At 35.2% G+C, this 22,208-nt stretch overlaps 1 protein-coding gene across 1 annotated transcript in view; it reads left to right on the top strand.

Annotated features, from left to right (window-relative positions):
• Window positions 1-22,208, top strand: part of LOC134542588 (chromatin assembly factor 1 p55 subunit) — a 38,296-nt gene that overhangs the window by 6,833 nt on the left and 9,255 nt on the right. The window contains exons 2-8 of the mRNA XM_063386963.1: window positions 838-985; window positions 1,742-1,887; window positions 5,572-5,776; window positions 6,310-6,487; window positions 10,917-11,111; window positions 20,696-20,773; window positions 20,892-21,026. Of these exons, the coding sequence (XP_063243033.1) occupies window positions 838-985; window positions 1,742-1,887; window positions 5,572-5,776; window positions 6,310-6,487; window positions 10,917-11,111; window positions 20,696-20,773; window positions 20,892-21,026 (1,085 nt within the window). The remainder of the gene's footprint in view (window positions 1-837; window positions 986-1,741; window positions 1,888-5,571; window positions 5,777-6,309; window positions 6,488-10,916; window positions 11,112-20,695; window positions 20,774-20,891; window positions 21,027-22,208) is intronic.

The following is a 22,208-nucleotide window of genomic DNA, read 5'->3' as shown; positions in this document are numbered from 1 at the left end:
GGGGCTTAGCCAGGGGGGGGGGGGGGGGGGTTAAGGGTTCTAAACCCCCCCCCCCTTAGCCCCTATTTTTTTTCTTATCTGAAAGCAGGTTAGCTAAAAGCCTGGGTGTCTTACTGCTATCACCGGCCACTGCACTGGAGGGGAAGAGTAAGCGAGCCCTACCGATTCTCCTTCCCTTCCCCTACCCCTGTCACGAGCAGAAGCTATAAGGTTGTGACGCTGTGACGGGTACCAAGTTTTAAAATACGTATCTTACACCTATTGTATTTAACCAGTGCGGTAATTATAAGCAGTTGGTGACTGGGTAACTCTTCAAGCTAAAGCTAATTGTTTCCAGGAATTGGCCAGTTCTGCCGGAACCCAAACCTTTTTATTATTTTTTTTGCATTGTCGAGCTTCGAGCATGATTTATGATTTTGAGTGGACATGGACAAGGCACTTGGATTGATAAAAATATCTTTAATTAATTTCTTACTTCATCACTCAAACAATTTTTTTATTAAAAAATTAATAATATTTTTACCATTACCAACAATATTTAAAGTTAAGTACTGAAAACTGCTCAAATAGCACTATTTTATACCTTAAAATCCAAATTTTTCCGGGGGAGGACCCCCCGCCCACCCCCCACTTATATAGGGGGGGGAGACCATGCTTCTTAACACCCCCCCCCCCCCCCCCCCCCCATACACAAATCCTGGCTACGCTACTGATTTGAATGCAGATATGTTCTGTATTAATTACTGTACTAATTTTATGGGGTTTAAAAATATATTTTATTGTAAGGTGTACATTTTGGTGGCATACAGCTGTTGGCAGTTGACTTGTGTTTTGCAGACACCTTTGATGATGCAGTTGAAGAGCGGGTCATTAATGAAGAGTACAAGATATGGAAGAAGAACACTCCGTTTCTGTATGACTTGGTGATGACTCATGCCCTCGAATGGCCTTCGCTCACCGCACAGTGGTTGCCAGATGTGACGAGGTGAAAGTTTCAGCTTTCTTTATGCTTTGTGCTTTATTTGTTTGACATAAATAAAATTTGGTGATGTAGAACTCTAATAAGAATACAAATATTCCTTTTTTTTTTTTTTTTTTTTTTTGAATGAGCATAGTCATGCCCAAAATTTTACTGTGTTAACAAATTTTGAATTTGGTTTTCTAAATACCAACTAATATTTAAATTTTTGGCTTGACCTAATTTGCTCACACTTAGCACATACATGTAATGTAAATAATAAATTCCTATCATTATCTGCAGAAATGTTGTGATAGATTTCCACAACTGATGTTTCCTGTGTTTTCTTTCACCAAGGTGTTTTCAGGTCACAATAGTCCTGAAAGTTACGAAAAATTATTGAAACTAATTAACTGGTCACGTAAGTCAGGAAAATGTTCCTAAATAAGCAGTAATGGTGGCAGAAGTCACAGAAATTTAAATTTTATTTCCAGCAGATAACTTAAATTAGTTTTTTTGATGCCGTACTTCACTTTTTGGCAATTATCTCTAAAATTGTTTTAGCTTTCTAGCTTGAAAATGAACACTTTCTTGCGAATGGTAGAATATTTTATATAATATTTTCTCATATTTAATTTTGGTTAAATATGTAAATTTTTAAGATGCACCCTTTAATAAAAAAAACATGTAAGAAAATTTTGTTAAAAGGTTGTGGAAAAGTCTTGGAAATTGGATTCTCTAGGTATTGGTAGACACCTTAATGTGCCGTATTTGTTCCAACAGACCTGAGGGCAAAGACTACTCCGTGCACCGCCTCATTCTCGGCACGCACACGTCAGACGAACAGAATCACCTGCTCATTGCGAGCGTGCAGCTGCCCAATGAAGATGCACAGTTTGATGCTTCTCATTATGATAATGAGAAGGGCGGTAAGTAAGCAGGTCGTTTGATCTGCTTGCGTATGTGGGGAATGATTTGGAGAATCAGGGCAATAATTAGAAGGAACTAGTAGAAAAATAATCAAATATGTATATCATATGTGTTACTCAGGAATTTGGAAATGTAATGACAATTAATTATAAATTGGACAAGTCCATGCAGTCACGTCTACAGTAGAGATATGGCATTGATTAAAGAAAAGTTACAATAATATGAGTTGTGGACATAAAGTTTGTAAGGAACATGTTCTTTTTTTTTCCATTAATTAAAATAAATCTGTATGGACTACAGCTGGAGTAGAAACTTTTAATAAAATGATAAAATGATTAGTAAGGTTATGTTCAGTGGAAGGCTTGAGAGAATGCTGCTGAAATTTATGTATGTATCTGAAAATACAAAAACGGTCTCAATGGAGAAGAAACTAAGAAGAACTTTTAGTGTAAAAGTGGAAAATCAAGGGGAAAGAGAGAGAGAAAGATAAGAGATAGAGAGATGTGGATAGAAACCCAATTACAGGTGTAAACTAGCTGTGAAATGTTATTTTTTTATATATTTTTTTTAGCATGATATTGCTATTTTGGTTAGAAAATTAGTATAAATATGAGCTTTAATTTTTGTATTGTTAAAATTTATATGATGTTCATTCCAGGTCTTGAATTTAAGATATGCATACATTTCAGATAGCAACCTTATTTGTTTTGAAATCGAATTAAAGAATCTGCAGTTCTTTCACAATTTGCAGAGTTTTCACAATGGAACATAACCTCTCTTTTTTTTTAAACTCCTGTTTTTAGCTTGTTTTCATTTGTTTGTTTTGACCCGTTAGTTGCTTATTGAAACATGAATTTACTAATGGAAGCTGGAAAATTAAATTATTTAATACATAATTATATAAAACAATATTATTTAATAATCAGTAACTATGAAAGATTCACAAAATACAAAGTTTAAAAAAATTAATTTAAATTTGAAAAATTGCAAAATTTTGTACATGTTTACAATTCAAGAACGGGAATTTCAATACCATCTTTATGCGTGCAGCGCGAAAATTTACGGTACCAAACATTTATAGGGAAATGCATTTCATGTGGTCGCTTTGCATGGGAAACGTAAAAGTATAACTGCACGTTATGTGAAGTTTTATATTATTTAGTTATTATTTTTTATTCAACTTTAAAAACTTTATGTAAGTTAATCAAAAACTGTCTTCCTTACAATATTATGAACATTTCTTTGCAGTTCAAGCAGGTGATATTTTCCATTGTTTGTAGTGGTAGCCATGCTCTAAATAAAACGTTTTATTCTTATATAACTTTATCGTGCTGGTGATATATTTATTTACGATGTACAGTAGAACCCCGATTTTGCGAACACGGATTTAACGAAAACAGCGATTTAACATAAAGGTTTTCAGGAACCATCAAAAAAACACCAATTTATTAAAATAATAATATAGATTTCCAAAAAATGAAAGTAAATAGTAATGGAATCTTATTAAAAATTACACTTTGTGGTGTCAGTAATAGAATGGAGGTACTATATATTAATATGTGCCTTTGCATCATCTGTCCAAATACGAAAAAATTAAAAAAGTTGTTCAAATTGCTTAAAAACTGCGGGCGCTGTAACTGAATTGCGTAGGTGCGTGCCATTGCGCGCGCATGGATAGATAGACTGTCCGCGACACATGACGTCATGAAGGGTTTCTTTGTCCGCATCCCCCTCCCCCTCTTCTATGCCTGGCTTGACTCACCACGTTATCTTCCACTCACGCCCGCATAGTAACAGTGCTAGGCAATAATCACACGTTTCCAAATATTCCCTTTCCCATCCTCCAGGTTTTTTCAACTTGTGACCACGTCACACCAATACGCCATTATCATTATTCTCTAGAGGTGTAAAAGTAACGAAAAAAAGCGTCCCCGTATGTATTCGTTACTATAACAATAAATTAGTACTCGTTACTATCGTATCACGTTACATTACTCGTTACTTCTGATACCGCATAACATGCTATGTTATGTTGCAGCAACGAATCGAGTCGTATTGCGTACGCGTACAGTATGACGTCGCGTAAATAATAATAAATAGAATATAAACAATTAACAATATTTGATAATTAACAGTTTTTGTTAACCAAGAAACAATTAAATCTCATTAGAGCGGCATTTTTATACTATCTCTTTTAAGATAAGAACAAAAAAAACCGTGAAAATACGCGATAATAAAAACATATTTCTAATTTGTAAACAATACTTTCTTACGTTGTTTCTGTTCCAATCTCAAACTTTGTCTACACACACAATACCTTTAATAAACAGTAAAAAACTTTGACGACGAATTTCCAAATTATACTTTACTTAATAAACAAACATCGTTCTTTGTAACGCAAATTCATCGAATATGCGCGCGCATGCGTAAAACATACGAAAAATGCGAGTAACGAGATGCAGCCGTGTGTAACGTTTCGTTACTCGTTACTAGATGGCGCACCTGTTACTCGGTACCGAATACATACGGTTTGCTACAGCTTTATTATTCTCAGTAAGAGCGTTGTGCGCGGTGTTTAGTTTTTGGAATACGTTTTTTATAAGTGCTGCGCAGCTCAGCGAACAAAGAGAGCCAGCCGGCGGCTACGCCGCGCCGTAACTGCAGCTGACCGAGTACAATGACCTTTCTCCGCGTACGGCGCGCTATTGACGGAAATTTTGCATCAATTTGCGGCCAATTTTTTTATTTTTTATTTTTTACTGTGACGCAATGTGTATGTAGCTCGTATTTGTTATAAGCGCTGCAGGTTGCGACTGTATTTTAATACACTTTAACGTATTTCTTACACTTTACATATTTTTAAACTTTTATTTTATGCCTCATTTTTCATGGTTTCTGAAAATCTGTATGTACGACCGAGGTGTACGTACGAACCGGGGGCCGTACGAGCGAGATTAAAAGACGTTGAAGATGTAAAGTTGACGAAGTCTGAGATAGCACGGCAGCACAAGATATCAGCGTCGACCCTGTCTACGATATGGAAACGGTAGGGACGCGATTATGAGTGCGGGGGTCGTTGAAAATCGGAAAATCGGATTTAACGAAACATCGATTTAGAGTAAACATTTTCGGTAACCATAGCACTTCGTTAAATCGGGGTTCTACTGTATTAGATTCAAGAATGTTAATTAAAACATAGGATGGTTAAGTTTGATATGTACGGCTGGCACATGTAGCTAACAAATGATGTTCAAAGTATGTAGCAGTATGAAAAGTGAAAAGGGTACTGGTGGATTTTTAAGCTATGACAGGCTTTTTCATTTTTCAATGATATCGGCCTAAAATTAACAAGCATATTGTGAATAGGTAGAAATGCTGTTTCAACTAAATATCTTCAAAATTGACATCTGCTGATTCGTATCGGCACAGTACTATTTCACACACACTTTTTTATTCTGTCAACATTTTGTTACTACATTGAAAAAGTCAGTGTTCGGAGATACCCCAAAATCTAATTAGTTATTTCTTAATCAAATATTAGGTACATTTTTTGTTCAGGAAAATTATTAAGAGATGTGAAGAAGTCAGGAAAAATTGTGTGGGGGTTATGATTCTCTGGAATAATAATTGTGTGTATTTATTGCATGTCTATTGAAAGTGTGTGTTTTTTTCTTTCTTTCCAGAGTTTGGTGGATTTGGCTCTGTGAGCGGCAAGATCGAAATTGAGATCAAGATAAACCACGAAGGAGAAGTAAATCGGGCAAGATACATGCCCCAGAACCCATGTGTGATCGCCACTAAAACCCCTTCGAGCGATGTGCTCGTGTTCGACTACACTAAGCATCCTTCGAAGCCAGACCCTAGTGGGGAGTGCCACCCAGACCTCAGGTAGGTTTTATTTAAAGCATTGAGGTGCCAAAAGAAATCAATATTTAACTCACTTTTAATTAGTGGTGTACCCAAGGAGTAGGAGGAGTATTATCCCTCTCTCTCTCACATAAACACACACACACACTCTCACACACACATGTACCTAAATCCTAAGTAAAATCTTCAAAAATCTATCATTACCACCAAAAGAAGGCAAGAATTTGAAAGCAAACAGTAGGCAAAGTGGTTCCATCCCCCCTCCTCCTTCCCAAATTAAATTATGTTTAAGTTATTGTTTTTGAATACGGTTAGTCGGGATATTTATGTTTGGACTTCATCAGTGTCTCTGTTTGTAGCCCCCTTTGCACTATTAAGTGGAGGCGCCCTCCCCCCCCCCCCCCATTAAAGGCGTGGCAGTGGCATGTCCACAAGGTTGTGTATGATGAGCAGTGCAAGAATGTTCTGCCTGTAGACTTCCATAACACATCAGCTAGTGATTGATATTTGCGAGACCATCCCACAGCTTCAATGGTGATGTTTGTGTGTTGCAGGTTGCGGGGTCATCAGAAAGAAGGGTACGGACTGTCTTGGAATCCCAACCTAAATGGCTACCTTCTGAGTGCTTCCGACGACCACACTATCTGCCTTTGGGACATCAATGCTACTCCGAAGGAAAACAGGATCATTGATGCTAAAACAATTTTCACTGGACACACTGCAGTAGTAGAAGTATGTCGTTAAGCTAGACTCACAATTATCAGATTCATCCGTCTGTCACCCGTCCGTCCGTCCGTCATTCACGTGACCTGCAGCCAATCAAATGGCCTGGAAAATTCCATCCGTCCATCTGTCAAAACCTTACCAAGCTTTAACTTTCAACGGACGGATGGATGTAATAACTAGAGTAAAGATTTTGTGGTGTTATTTTAAGACAAATTTCGGTGTAAAGAAATGAAGATTTCGGTGTTATATGGTTTTATTTTATTTTCTCAAATTGCCCACGGCAAAATTTTCTTGCTTTTCTGTACGACATGCAAATTTATTAAAACAAATATTAATAATCACTAAAACCTCATGATCTAATTACAATTAAGTTCATTTGCAAATTAATAGATAATTAAGTTCATTTGCAAATTCATAAATTCAAACTTTCAAATAACTACTAAAAATTTCATGACTTAATTACAATCACATACACTACAAAATTACACAATTAAGCACTTCCAAAGTTACTATTAAGACGGTTTTATTGAAATGCTATCATAGTTAAATTTTCCGCATTTTCTGGAGTGAGACGTTGTCTTCTGTCACTAACTACCAGTGAGTACCTGGAAAATGAACGTTCTGCATCAACATTTGATGTTGGGAACCAGATTGCCCTTAAACTGGCTTGAGAAAATTCACTGTAGTCCCCTTTAAGGGAGCAAAGTACCTTTGCAACATCAATTTGGCTTGTTTCTGGGAATGAAAGTTCATCCTCAATTATTTATTTGAAAGCAGCATAGCCATGTATGAATGTATCAATGGGAAGATGGGAAACATAAGGCAAGTTATGCAGGGACTTCTGTAGGTTTGCATCTTCTATGCTAACCCTACTCACATTTCTTGGGTTGAACAGCAAATTAATGGCATTAAAGACTCTTTAAGACAAGGATGTCATTTAACAGATGAGTTTTGCCTCAAACGCTTATGTTTCTCACTCGCGACATGTTTCACAAGCGTATCACGTCTCTCGTAGTCTAGCCTGCAGTTACAGAATTTGCACATTAAAATTTTATCACTGAAATAAAATCCTTCGCTGGAAAATTCTTTCGATCGGTCACCGGCAGACACCTTCGTTTTAGGCATTATCAAAAATTTTTAATCACATAGGAAGAATTTAACCTCCTAATACGCAAAAACTTGCCGTGCTGGAAAGATCAAAACAATGGAGAATAGATGCGAATACAAACACATACCGAATACCAACATACGTACGTGAAAATTAATACAGACATAAACATGTACTATTTATTATTTACAATCGTTACGTTAAGCAGGGTTAATTTTATTTTCGTACCCTACGTACTTTATTTTAAATAAACAGTAAAAGCAATGCGCTTTAGTGTGTAATATTTTAATGATTAAAAACGTAATCTTAGAAAAACATATTTTGGACGTTTATTTTTGTATTTACAGAAAGTGAACGGCGACCATTGTATTATAGTTATCAACATCTTTAATTATTATGGTACACAAGATTACCGTTTAAAGAAAATATTACATTAATTCCGAGACTTCATTTTAAAATCTATAATGAATCACCGTCACATATAATATATATGGATGCTAGTTACTGTCAGAAATATTTGATTGTGCTGAAGATAGTGAATTATCCTTACAGAATGGAAAAAAAACGTAAATAATCAGGATAGACGAAATTTCGTGACATTTCGCACAATTTCGTTTTATTTCGTGTTTTCAAGCGGTTTTCGGTGTTATTTCGTTTTATCGCACATTACCATATAATCGTGCCTCTAGTAATAACCTCCAAAATGTTAGCAAGATATCTATTACCGGCAACCTTTACTATTTTTAAAGGTTTTTAAGCATATTTATTTGTTTTGCCACATCCATTAAATTTTATTAATTTATATTTGAACATATTTTTAGCAACTAAAAATAATTTAATTAATTTCAGAACAAAAAAAATTGAATTTAATGATTTGTTAAGTGCTTAACTGTCATGATCATTAATATTATATATCATTGCAATATAAATATTTACCAGTATTTAAGATTTATAGTCTGTTGGTGAAATTAAAATTGAAAAGTATTTTACGGTTGCGCGATTCATTGTGAATCGCTTGGCTTGTTGAAGGGCGATGGACGAGAGAGATCATTATGAGTCAGCTTTAGTTTTTATTTGGTGATTTCTCATAACAGTTTGTAACTGAGCATGTTGTTTGGATACTTCACTCCAAGTACTGTTTATAAAGTTGTGATTGACTAACCAATCTTTGATTACTGAGTTTCATGTTATCCGAGTCAATCTAAAGTGCCATTACCAGTAAAGACTGTTGAACATTTGCTTGAGGACCTAGACAATGATCTAACTGTCGTGGAAAACCTGAAGAAAATTATCCTCTAAGATGCCATTTACTGGTTAGGTGAATCATGGAGTGACACAAAAGAATCTACACTGAATAGAAGCTGGATAAACCCGATAAATTATACCACTGGACCATTTGAAAACAAAGAATTTCTTTTTTTATTATTTCTATTGAATCCAGCTTTTTGGTTTATCTGTGGCTGGTCCAGTTTAACTTCGTTAATCGAGACACTACTGTATTTATAAGAACATTGATTTATGGAATTTAAATAGGTTTTAGATGGCAAAATAATAATTGTGCAAAAATTGATTCATCTTGAAAATTTTAGAATAGTCATTCACTTTAACCAGGCATTCCTTGGTTCGGCACAATCTGTATTCCAGCACCAATCAAGCTGTTTTGTGTTGGGGGGGGGGGGGGGGGGATTCTTCTTTTTTATTGTCATCCGCCTACATTTTTTATTGTGCTTTGTGTATCTTACAATAGCGTGGCATAGTACAACTTAAGATATTGTTCTACTGTATTAAATTTTCTTTTGTGCGTTATTCTGTCTAATTTTTTAATTGACATTGAAGAAATGTTATCATTTTTTTTAAATTTTGTTGTTTGTTTATACAGTACAACCCGGTTATAACATTCCCGTTTTTAACATTTTCCCGCCTATAACACCATAATTTCATGGTCCCGTCATTTCTCCATTTATCACAATGCTTTAATTTCCCGCCTGTAACAATATTAAAATTTCTACATTCCCGCCTTTAACGTTCAAATTTGCTTTGATAACTGCCACAATTTGCAGTATCCCTTCCTTCAAAGTCATAATTTAGAGCGAAACCATAGCTAGAAAATACAGCACGCATATACAAACATCAGATGTTTACATTTGAGTAGTTCACCATAGATGTGGTACACACGCACTCCACAACTTGCACCGGATCGACTATCAATATGGCGTCCTGTTCGCGCTTGTTAGCCTATGACTTGTTCCTTTATACTTATGTTGCGCATTTTGTGCACTGATACATGGTCGGAAACAGTGCTACTGTAGTCTATGGTGCTGGTTTTTGTTTCAAAGGTTTAACACCTTGAGATGGTTAACTGTTCTTTGGATATATTCACGGCTTTTGTTTGTGGTTAACCTTTGCCGTAATTATTTTTTAATTATTGTAGTCACGGTCGTATTTAATTAAAATACGCTGTATTGAAATTTTATTCAGGTTTTTGTACGGCTATGATGGCCGATAAATATAAGCGAAAATATATTCTGTAGCTGAAAAAATTCAGTTTATTAACCAAGTGGACAGGAACCCCAACAAAACGCGTGTTGTGATTGCAAAAGAGTTGAATATTTCTGTTTCGACTCTGAACTGTATCGTACAAAACATTTTTTTTTCTTTAGCATATTATTAGGTATTATCTATAAATAAAATTAACCAATTTTCCACTCTATTCCTGTACTTAGTGTATTACTCCTGTATTTTGTGTTGTTTTACCTATACTTTTTAATTTAATCAATCCACGCGTAATTTTTACAAAGTGAAGATGATTTCCTGCTTATAACATTTTCCTGCTTATAACATTTTTTTATGTTGGTCCCTTGGAGAATGTTATAACAGGGTTGTACTGTATTATTTAAATTTAGAGACTTCCAGTTACAGGAATAAATGAGATCTTTTTAAAAAAATAAGCATCTCTGAGTTGGACTTAACCGTGCCAATTCATTGTCGTCTCTGATGAAAAGCTTTTCAAGGTGACCTTGAATGGTTCAATACATCTAATGAGTTAGATTTTTTATTTGCTAGATGACCTGAAATTACAGTATGTTGTACTCATTTATTCAAATATGAGTTAATATGATTTTTACCTTTATTACATTTTGATGAAATGTTTTTTAAAGTAGTCTTTTTGTCATCCAAGGCATCCAAGGTGCACTTTCACGCAATTTATTGTCATAAAGAAATATTTAAAGAACAAGACACGTACACCTTTAGTTTATGTAACGAATGTCACTCTTGTCTAGTGTGCAGGTGAGCTGGTGTTCCAGCAGTGTCGTGTGTTTGTGGCAGGACGTGGCGTGGCACTTGCTGCACGAGTCCCTGTTCGGCTCGGTGGCCGACGACCAGAAGCTCATGATCTGGGACACGCGCTGCAACAACACCAGCAAGCCGTCGCACACCGTGGACGCCCACACGGCCGAGGTCAACTGCCTCTCCTTCAACCCCTACTCGGAGTTCATCCTCGCCACCGGCAGCGCGGACAAGGTGAGGCCGTGCGCATGCCCCTCGTTTCCCGCCTCCCGCGGACTGATTTACAGACCTCCCTATAAATGGTGAAGCGTGAAATTCAGCTGTCTTTAAATATTTTTTTTTCCTGCAAAATTTAAACATTTTTGAGCAAACACCCAAGTTTGCCATGAAACTCTGCTATTATCCATGTGTAATCAACGTTATTTCTAAAAGCATCGTGCAGTGTGTCCGCAGATATGTAACACAAGAGTCAAATTTTGATCCAGGGTATTTCGATAGCTCAAGTGTAGAAATAGTTTTCTACTACAATGTTAATTGATATGTAGTATCAATAGCTTGCACAAGCGTCATATGATGAGTAGAGATGGTGATTTATAGCATTTAAAATAATAACATTTAGCATTTTGAATTTGAAATTTAGCATTTTGTAGCATTTTTAAAAACAAGATTTAGCCAATTCTCTCATTTTACATTACTGAAGAAAAGTATATTTTTAAAAAGCATTAAATAATACACATATTAATTATTAAAAACCACAGAAATAAATAGCTAGCACAACTACAAAGATAGCCTATCTTGGCAGGTTTCCAAACAACTTTTTAGCACTTATGACTTTATGAGTGCAATAAATTGAATACTTAAAATTACAATAAATATTTTTTAGCTGTGTTCATGGCCATAGTTGATGTAGAGTGCACAAATAATGTTATAGGAACTTGTTTTTTCAATTATTTTTTTCGTTTTTTCAATTTTCGCCTTCTTTTGGTTTTCGATCATGCCAGAAACCGTTGCTTGCCGTTATACCGACTTTTTTTCTTTATCCGATTTCTCAGTGAATCTTTTTTTTGCAGCCTGATGTCCCTCAGAGTTAATGTGCTTTCCATGTACATATTTTTTTTTCCACTCCAGACGGCGATTACATAAATTGCACATTAAAATATTCGTATCACTTTCGTAGAACTGTTCACTTTTGTATTCATTTATGTGATCGCGAATGGAAATTACGTTTCGTCCCATTTTTACCACGAGTAATAACAGTACAGTATACAACACATTCATGAGTATGCACGTATTTGTAAACACACCACCTTCCACAGACTACACAAGAACGTGGCTTTCACGTGAAACACAGCCAGAAAATGGGACTTACAATTGTTAGCGCGGCGAAGCAGAGATGTCGCAATATAGTGGCCTAAAAACTTGTACTCTGCAAGATGACGGACACTCTTCCAGCTAGTTGTTCTTTGCTTTGTTTACAATCGCGAGGCACGGATGGCCATTCTTCATTCAATATTTACGAACAATAGTGTAGTGAATGACGTGACAATAAGATACTTGTGCTGAATACGCCATAAAATGATGGTTTCTTTTGATACTGAACTGAAACGAAATACAATCAGTAAATAAATTGTGTAGAGTGAAAATGAATACAGTAAATTCTCTTTAGTACGTACCCCTCCTTTACGTACTATTCTGTATAAAGTATTAACACGTCGGTCCCTTGAAAGGCAATGATAATTCATAGGGATTATTATCATATAACGTACAATTTTTCTTGGCGCGAATCATTATTACTCGGTAATACGTACAATTTTTATTCGTGTGAACAAAAAAAAGTTTATGTAATATTTCTCTATGTAGTATTTCTACGTAGAATAATTGCATTCACTCGTTTTACTTCGCAATACGCCATATTACGTTGCTTTACAAGCGTGTTTATTGATGAACATGGCTAAAAAAAAAACACGATAGCATCAGTGCAGGAAACAGCGCGCGGCTAAATTTCATTTTAGCGCGAAACATTACTCAACTTACGTATTTACGTGTTAACTGACTGCCAAGTCAAATTTATCAACATCAAACGAAGACACGGGGCCAAATTTTAAATATTGTTTAATGTACTATATTATGCATATTATCGTTGTTGAATAAGCAAATAGTTACGGCAGCGATGACGTGTTTTATTACTCGTACCTACTGGCTACACTGCAGCCTGTGACCGAGCGTCTCGAGGTTGGCTATGCTGCATCTTGTAGCTAATCTAAACAGTGTTTTGTTCGCGACGTAACGTAACCTATACGGTAATAACGTATAAATGGAATATACCCTGAAATTATAATTCAATTCCCCTTACACATTGAAAGAACTCGCACTTTCTATTACATAGATTGTTAGTTTTGTTAAATGTATACTAGATAAAATGGCAAGTGAAACTTTCCGACGCAACTAAAGATTTGTAGGTCACACTATGAGTACCGGTACTAAAAAACGTGTCGGTAACTTATGCCAGTGCCCAAATTTTTGTAATTAATGTTTTCAAAGTGGAGAAAATATGGAAATATGGAAGATATGGAAATAATACTGTATTGTAGGGCCTATGAAATTAACATTTAAAAACATCTCTGATGCACTGTATGAATGGCTATTACTTCCACTGCAAAAAGAGGTAAGCCTACTATGTACAGTAGAACCCCTGTCATACACTTTTCAACGGAGGGCACAAAAATGGTGTATGATGCGGGAAAGTGTATAAAAAGGGAATGGCAATAATAAAAAAAAAATTTCAATTTAGCATACCAGCACAATTTCAGATTAAACTTAAATACATAATGTGTAAATAATTGCATTATATTAATGAATTCATCATTATATATACAGTAGAACCCGTTTATAGTGAACCCGCCTATAATGAATTCCCGTTTATTGTGAATTTCCGTCTCAGTCCCGGCAAAATGATTTGAGGTTATGTATTAATTTATTGGATATAGCGCACAACTTTTGTCAATGTTGATACGTTTTCCCGTGTACCACGAACAAATTTTGCCGACATAATGCACATTTATCTCAAATATTTTCATATAATTAAAAGTTTTTTCACAAAACGTCTCTTCTGGATCACATTGAAGTTTTTCTCAGCAATACGCTACTCGATTGTCCACTGTTCATATTATAAACAAGTCGTATTCGAGTGGCCTCGGTAGGGTACGTGTAGCCAAAAATGGTGATCAGTTTGGTGAAAATAAAAAATAGTTTTCCCTGCATAGTTAAAGAATGGGCGAACACGTGTACATTTATTATGTTATCAAAATTATAAATAAATTACCGCCACACAAATACGTATGTACATTATAGCAGCAAATTCAATATTTTTACGTCTCATTTTTATCGTTCACGTTTCGGACATTTTGATCGGGTAAGGTTCGTAAGACTACCACTAGATAGAACTCTGTGGACAAAATTTTTCCATAGAAAGTGAGAAAATTTCGTTCCAGCTTTAGCAACTGCGATACTAAATGATACGTTGTAATCTTTGATGCACCAGACTCGTTATTTTTCGTTTATTTACTTTTGACGGTAAAAATAATTACGTGTTATTAAGCTGCAAATGTGCTTCAATAAAAAATACGTACATAAAAAGGGGTGAAAAACGTGTTAAAAAACGTAAGGCATTATCTGTGCGAGATAAACTGGACATTATTGAAAAGGGAGACTCCAACCCCACTGTCCCGCACGTGTTAATAGCAAAGGAACTGGGAATTGCAACATCCACATTAAGTACAACATTAAACAAGCTGAACAATCTTCTTTCTCAAGCTGCGATAACGTCACAGAGTATTAAATGCCCGAAAAAAGGATAATACGCCGATTTCCAAGAACCATTAGGTAATAGAAAGTGTAGTTCATTAAAAATATTATCTGCATTTGCTCATAAAACTGTTGCTTTGAGTATTTTCATTCGTTCTTTTCATGGCTTAGGCCTATGTGTAGTTAAGATTTTGCTTTTGAGTATGTATTGCCAATATAAAAGTTTTCCCAGATATAAAGTTTCCCCTCTATAGTGAACATATAAACTACTCCCTTCAGATTCGTTATAACAGGGTTCTACTGTACATATAATAAAACTACCATAAATGTAAAATACAGTCCATAATCAAGTAAAGCAGTCCTTCTTGGAGGGGGGGGGGAAATGTCTCCAAGCCTAAATTAGAAATAAAAAAAATTAGGCTATTGTAAAAAGAAAATCAGAATTTTTTTTTGTTTGTTTCATTTTACAAACAACTTAATGCAACAGAACATTTTTCAATAAAATTTTAACTTGAGAAACGCAAAATACAAAACAATCCGATCGTAAGAAAACAATAACAAACGGGTATATTCAGTTCAAAGATTAATGAATGCACAAAATATGAGAAATGTTCCTTGGTAAAGCGTGTGCACCATTTTCATAATCATTGCTATTTTGCACCACTTGTCTCGCTTGGTGCTGGCCATAGATGCAACTAGCGAAGTGCACAGTCTTCCTGATACTATCCATATATATGGTGCAATAAAATTATTTTCTAACATTTGCAAAGGTAAACTATGAACGTTTTTCAAAATAAAAGCATTAAAACGTATTTTATCAGGAGGAATATAACAAATAAATTTGTGAATTTTAGGGCTTTTCCGCTTTGTAAAAACGTATGACACGGGAAATTAATGATTTTATAAGTGTATGTTCCGGGAAAGTAAACCATTGTAAATATAGTACTTTCGGCGGGACCAAAATTAATCGGCGTATGACACGGGAAAATGTATGAAACGGGAACGTATCATCGAGGTTCTACTGTATGTATATTTAAGGTTACCTATGTATTTAAATTATATTAACTATGTTTTACTAATATTTTGCATTACTTTACTTTTTTAAGTAAGTAAATCACATCATTGATAAGAACAAGGCGTGTAAGACCACATACATACGTTTTAATTAGAAAATGAAAAAAAAAATTCTAAACATGTGCGGGAAGTGACCATTTTTTGGTTTAGGGTAACTCCTTTATAAAGTACTCCTCTATAAAGTAGTATCATATTTTTGGTCCCCTAAAGTACTTTATAAAGGGAATTTACTGTATACGTTTTTTACCTTGATTTTGCTTTTATCTCGGAATAGTCTAGATTTCGCATTTTATAGCGGAAAAAATATAATTTAGCATATTTTCGCATCTATTTTGCGAAAACGAAAAATCACCATCCCTAATGATGAGCTTTGTGCAGTGCATAGAAACTAATCTTGCATCGTCAGAACTTTAGTTGATTAGTGAAAGAGTATGATGGATTTGTATACAGTATACAATATACATTAGGCGTCTGCGAGCAGAAGATTTTCACTTCGAGTCGAGCTCGAGCGAGTTTGCTAAAATACTCGCGAGTATCGAGTCGAGTTCGAGTTTTTTTTTTTTTTAAGTTTATTGCACATAAATTTACTGTGATGGAGTAATAAAATGTGAGAACTTTTGAGAAAAATATGGAAATAAAAAAAGAAACCATTATCATTGTTTGCCTACTAAATAGATAGACCTACATTAGAGGTCTGCGAGCCTAAGAATTTTACTTTGAGCCAAGCTCGAGCGAGCCTACTTGAAAGTTCTCGAAGCTTGAGCTTTTGTGATACAGTTACACTTTTGGGAAATTATTTTTACCTTAAACTTAGTAGGTATAATGTTTGAAGAAAGTATTAAAATGAAGTGGGCTTATTAATTTTGGGTAACTATTTACAGAGTGCTTTTATAATTTGCACTGCTAGGAAAAAAAAACACGTTTTCCATTGAATCTAACCTGTTTCCATTGGTTCATTAGTAACTGATATCATCCAACTAACATAACCACAGTTTACAAGTACGTATATGTTTGTGTAAATGTAACATATCTTTGGAATAATTTCATCCTTGTCAATTTTTCTGGAGTCCTTACTGAGCTTCAACTAACTGAGCACCAAAAATCATGTTGTTTGAAAAGTACATTCACATTGTTTCAACATTTCCACTTTTCGGCACAAAAATTCTGAGAGAGATTGTCATAGAGTATTAAATTCTGTTCTTCAATCTATCATGCAGAAAAATAATTTGTTCTGCACGTTCAGGAGTTAAATTAGCTCTACGATTGGAGATGGTGTTTACAGCAGAAGAGAAGCGTCTCTCGCTGGCAACCTGTGTGGCTGGAATTCTTTAGTAAAATTCTTGGTAAATATGTAGAGTCGCGGTATAAGCGGAAAAAAAATGCTAAAATTCCGAAAATACTTTTATTCTATGCTCTTTCACTTCCTCTTTTCAAATCAACCGGCGGAGATAAGAAATTCCAAATACTTTAGGAATATCGAATTTTTAAATTTTCATCACAATACCTGGGTATTCATGCGGCGATCAACATTGTTTCTGGTTTACGAGTATCTATTATGTGTCTTATTGGACAATTTTGTCACGTGACAGTTCCGTGATTGGCCAGTATTCAAATGAACCAATACGTGATTATTTATTTATTTATTAATGTTCCGTCGGAGGTATCGCGACGTAGGTGAACGACTACATCATTTCCTTCTAATGGCAAAGGAAATGTACCCGCCTCCAACTTAGGTAGGTTTTTAACGTTTCTAATTTTAAAGTCTTATTTATTTGGATATTGTTGCGCAAGTAATAAGTAACAAAAATATTTTACGTGAGTTGTTAATGTTAATCATTTGTCCGGGTTTGTTAGGTCAGGTCAGTTACATTATAAATACTTTAAAACTAAAGAACCATTGAAATTAATTCACATTATTTTTTATGTCCGCTTAGTTTGAAAGTATTAATAATGTAACTGACCTGACCTAATCGACCATTTTATTTATTAAACATTCACGAACACACGGCAAAATAACAAAAATGGCGTCGGTCTAATGGTTGTACAGGTGTTGTATTGCAAAATTAAAAAATTCTATAGCTCCTAAAGTATTTCGAATTTCTTATCTCCGCCGGTTTTAATGAAAAGAGGAAGTGAAAGAGCATATAATAAAAGTAATTTCGGATTTTTAGAATTTTTTTTTCGCAAATACCGCTACTCTACATGTTCAAAATTAAAAAATTGTATATCTCCTAAAGTATTTGGAATTTCTTATCTCCGCCGGTTGATTTGAAAATAGGAAGTGAAAGAGCATAGAATAAAAGTATTTTCGGATTTTTAGCATTTTTTTCCGCATATACCGTTACTCTACATATTTACCAAATTGTTTAACCTCAAAATTAGTGTCAAATATCTGTAACTTGTCATTAAGTTTAATCAATTTAAAGTAATAAAAATAGAAGCATTTTACTTAATTCAATTTACACATGCAAAAAAAACTTACGCACAATAAACCTACATGGAAATTAAAGTCTTTTTCAATGTCCTGTAGTCTGAAATATGTTTACTCATGTCATCAAATGTAGAGCTGTACTGAAGAAGCCGATTTTGCCAATATTTAGTTGAATCGGCATTTCTGCCAACTTCCAATACTCTTGTTAATTTTCGGCCGATATTACTGAAAAACGAAAGAGACTGCCATAACCTAAAAATCCACGAGTACCCTTTTCACTTTTCGTAGTAGTACTGCATTCTTTCAGATCACATTATTTCTTAGCAACATGTGCCAACCGTACATATCAATATTTAACATCCTTTTTTTTTTCAATAATGTTCTTTAATTTTAATATGTCCTAAATAAATACATTACCATCACGGTAAATACACATCTCGGTTATTACGGCAACTATAGTGCAAATGTGGTAACTATCATGCTTCTGCAGTAGTTATGGTATCTACAAAGAATCTTTAGTTCTTTTTATGGTAATTATCTTAAGATAACTATTGGAATTGTACTGTAGTTATGGTACATCATCCATATTTCTTCGTAAGTTGTTGTTCATTTGTCTTTTCTTCATATTTATATTTACGTGCGCCATTACTGGCAGGAACTTTCATAAAAATTTTAAACGGGACTTTATATCACACATTTAATGGCGTAAATGATGAGACCCCGGACAATTTAAACGCTTTTTACAGTAAAATGCGGGAAATGTTTCCGCATAAAGCGGGAAATACTTCCGCATAAAGCAGTAAAGTGATACATTAATGCTATGCGGAAAATTAAAGAAGTAAAAAAAATTAATCACGGAAATTCGTAAATCCCGGGTACGTAAAAATGATGTGTTCATGTAAATGGTCGATCATGTTACATTATAAAGTAAAGGATAATAGTGTTGTAAGACTTTTATTCCGATATAATGAGAGTCTTTTTTTTTATAGGCACAGTGCAAGTAGAGCTCGCTCGAATTTCGAGTTGTTGAAAAGACACGAGCTCGAGTTCGAGTATTACTAAAAAACTCGACTCGAAACTCGAATTTCGAGTACTCGCAGGTGTCTAATATACATATTTTATTATTCCTTGTTTTACGCTACTTTTGCCCGGGTTATCCAATTTTCGTGTTATCTGTGCTTAAATTTAGTTTAATTACTAGTTTGTTGTATTCCGAAGCTGTCAAAAAAAAAACAGACTGTATCACTCTGGCACACATCTTGGTTTGGCCGTTCTACCGTTTAACCACCCTGTTACCGTGTCAGAAAGCTGTGTAGTCCAACCCTTAATTCGTGTCGCCCACCCCCTCAGCGGTCACATTTGTCACACTTGAAACCTGATGGGAATGTAGTGACTGCTGCTTCACGTCTCTTTGCTCCGTCTTGTTTGTTTCACGTGCCATTATGATATTTTCCACTCGCCCATCGGCACGTGACTGGCTGGCAGTCGGCTGAAGGAAGGACACAGGAAAAATAAACTAGCTCGAATTTGTGTGTGCACTGTTCTCAATCTTATCGTGAGCAGTGTTGAGTTAACTTTCCCTCTTCAGCCGTTGAAAATGACTGAACTAGCAATGTATGTGAAGGCAATCTTCATGCTAGGTTTTCATGACACCAACAATATCGTTTTCCCATGCTTTTAACTGCACATTTCATGACAGGTGCTGCAGCTATGGCTCCGTAAGATGCGTACTTATTCTTGCATCCGTCTTTGATTTATGGAAACGTTCCTGTGTTAGGTTTGTGAAAAGCACACCTCTGAGAATTGGTTTATTAAAATGCTACTTACACAGCAGAATCTCATTATTAAGTACTTGCAGGGACCTCAAATTTTTGTATTTAGTACTGAAAAATACATCTCTCTCAAAGAGAACTGACATCAGTTTAAATATTGTTTCTGCATAACTGAAAAATATTTATTTAAAAAAAAAAAAATCTGTTATTTTAGTTTGTTTTGGAGTTTGAATGATGCTCTGTTGAACAAAATGTTCTATGTCTTACAAAGATTTCCTGATCATTTCTGGAACTTTTTCTGATTTAGAGATAAATTTATTCAATTTTTCTAAACTCGTAACAGCCTCCATTGCTGTCACAGGCTGCTCATATCAGTCAGAATCATCATCTGATTCAGCTTTATATGACATTATATACCTTTATATGCCATTGTCCTGCTAGGATTCTTTATCCTCCCACACACAACTTTCCATGATATACCATGTTGCTCCCAGCAGCCGTGCAACCACCCTGAACTAGCTTGGATGTCTTTATGTCCATGCAAAATGTTTTGCTTTTGCTTGTAACATTAGGCCAGTTACTGGAACATTTTGTGATCAAGTATCTTCAAGACCTTGGTGATCTCCAGAATGAAATCTTTTGCGGTTACAACCAAACAACGAATCATAATAAATTAAAAAATTTTTGCACTGTTTTTTTGGATGGAGGTTTTACTGTTGGATCTTGTTTGATTTCAGACTGTGGCATTGTGGGACTTGCGCAACCTGAAGTTGAAGCTTCATTCGTTCGAATCTCACAAGGATGAAATTTTCCAGGTACGGTGTGTACTTTGTATTTTTTTTAACAGCTCGTGACTAAGTATCCTAGATTTGTTTAGTTTCGAAGCATTCGTCTTGAGGTTGACTGCACAGACAGTTTTTGTGGATGTGACAGGTCCAGTGGTCCCCGCACAACGAGACGATCCTGGCTTCGAGTGGCACCGACCGCAGGCTGCACGTGTGGGACCTCAGCAAGATCGGGGAGGAGCAGTCGTCAGAAGATGCCGAGGATGGACCCCCAGAGCTGCTGGTAAGCGAGTGAAAGTGTGCTTCGCTGGAAAAAGGGAGTGGAATGTAGGAACATCTAGGAGTTTTAAATAGGTTTGCATAGTATGACACGAAAGGACACACTTCAGTGAGCAATCTTCAAACATTTTTTTGCATTATCTAGTCTGTGTTGAAATACGAGATTCCAGAGGATCACATCCTCGGAACAAAGACTTAAGTTTATCGATCCTTGTGGGCTAATACCTACGACTGTGGTCACAAAATTCTAAATAAAAGTTCCAAAACTGAACAAAGATGATTATATAAGGTAGTGCCCGTACCACAGGCGTGAAATTCTCTTGTCAAACCATTAATATGTTAATATTGAGACACTGCCCAATACACGACCTCTTGGTACCTAACACAGACGCTGACTGACGAGGCTTCACACAATTTCATACCACCCGAGGAAAGTGGCAGGTGCATGGCTTCACCACCCAATCACATCACAGCACTCACAAAAACATAGTATACAAATTTCTTACTCTTCGCAATATAGCTTTTCCAGCAAAAATTACAAGAAAAAATCACGAGTTTAGTGACATCATTTTTAATCAATCAAAAAAATATTGGCCAATCATGGTGCATGGCAACAGCACTCCGACTAACTCAATAACGCAACTGGCAATCCAACGCAACTCCTTGCCTTCACAAAGGACCATGGCAAAAAAAAGTATAAAAGAAAATTATGTGAACACTCATTCATGAATGAAAGCCAATACTTAAATAGGTGAATGCACATGAAAAATGTAAATACACCCACAGGTAAAAATAATGCCTATGAGCTTTTTCACCAACATTACAAACAAATCATCAGAACAACCTAAAAACTATGAAACAATGTAAATTACAATCATAAAACATTGGCACACACAAGAATATTTCTTGAAAATATCTAATAAAAACTATTATTTGAATCATGCCAGGAAACCTAATCATAGTACTGAAAATGATAAAAAATAACATATTAATTAAATTGTGTAGTAAAAAGGGCCTGGGTTATTACAAACTGAATTAAATTGCACTGATTTGGCTAGGATTTTTTTTTTAAATTTGCATAATAGGTATTTCTTTTTTAAACAAATAAGTGTGTTTAGAAAGTTTATTATACTGCTAAATCATAAAAAAAATTGTTTAAAATTTAATTATTCCATATCACATATCT

Source organism: Bacillus rossius (assembly GCF_032445375.1).
Source record: "Bacillus rossius redtenbacheri isolate Brsri chromosome 9 unlocalized genomic scaffold, Brsri_v3 Brsri_v3_scf9_1, whole genome shotgun sequence".
NCBI classification, from domain to species: Eukaryota; Metazoa; Arthropoda; class Insecta; order Phasmatodea; family Bacillidae; genus Bacillus; species Bacillus rossius.
Note: the sequence above shows the minus strand (reverse complement) of the source record. Positions and strands in the feature narration are given on the sequence as shown.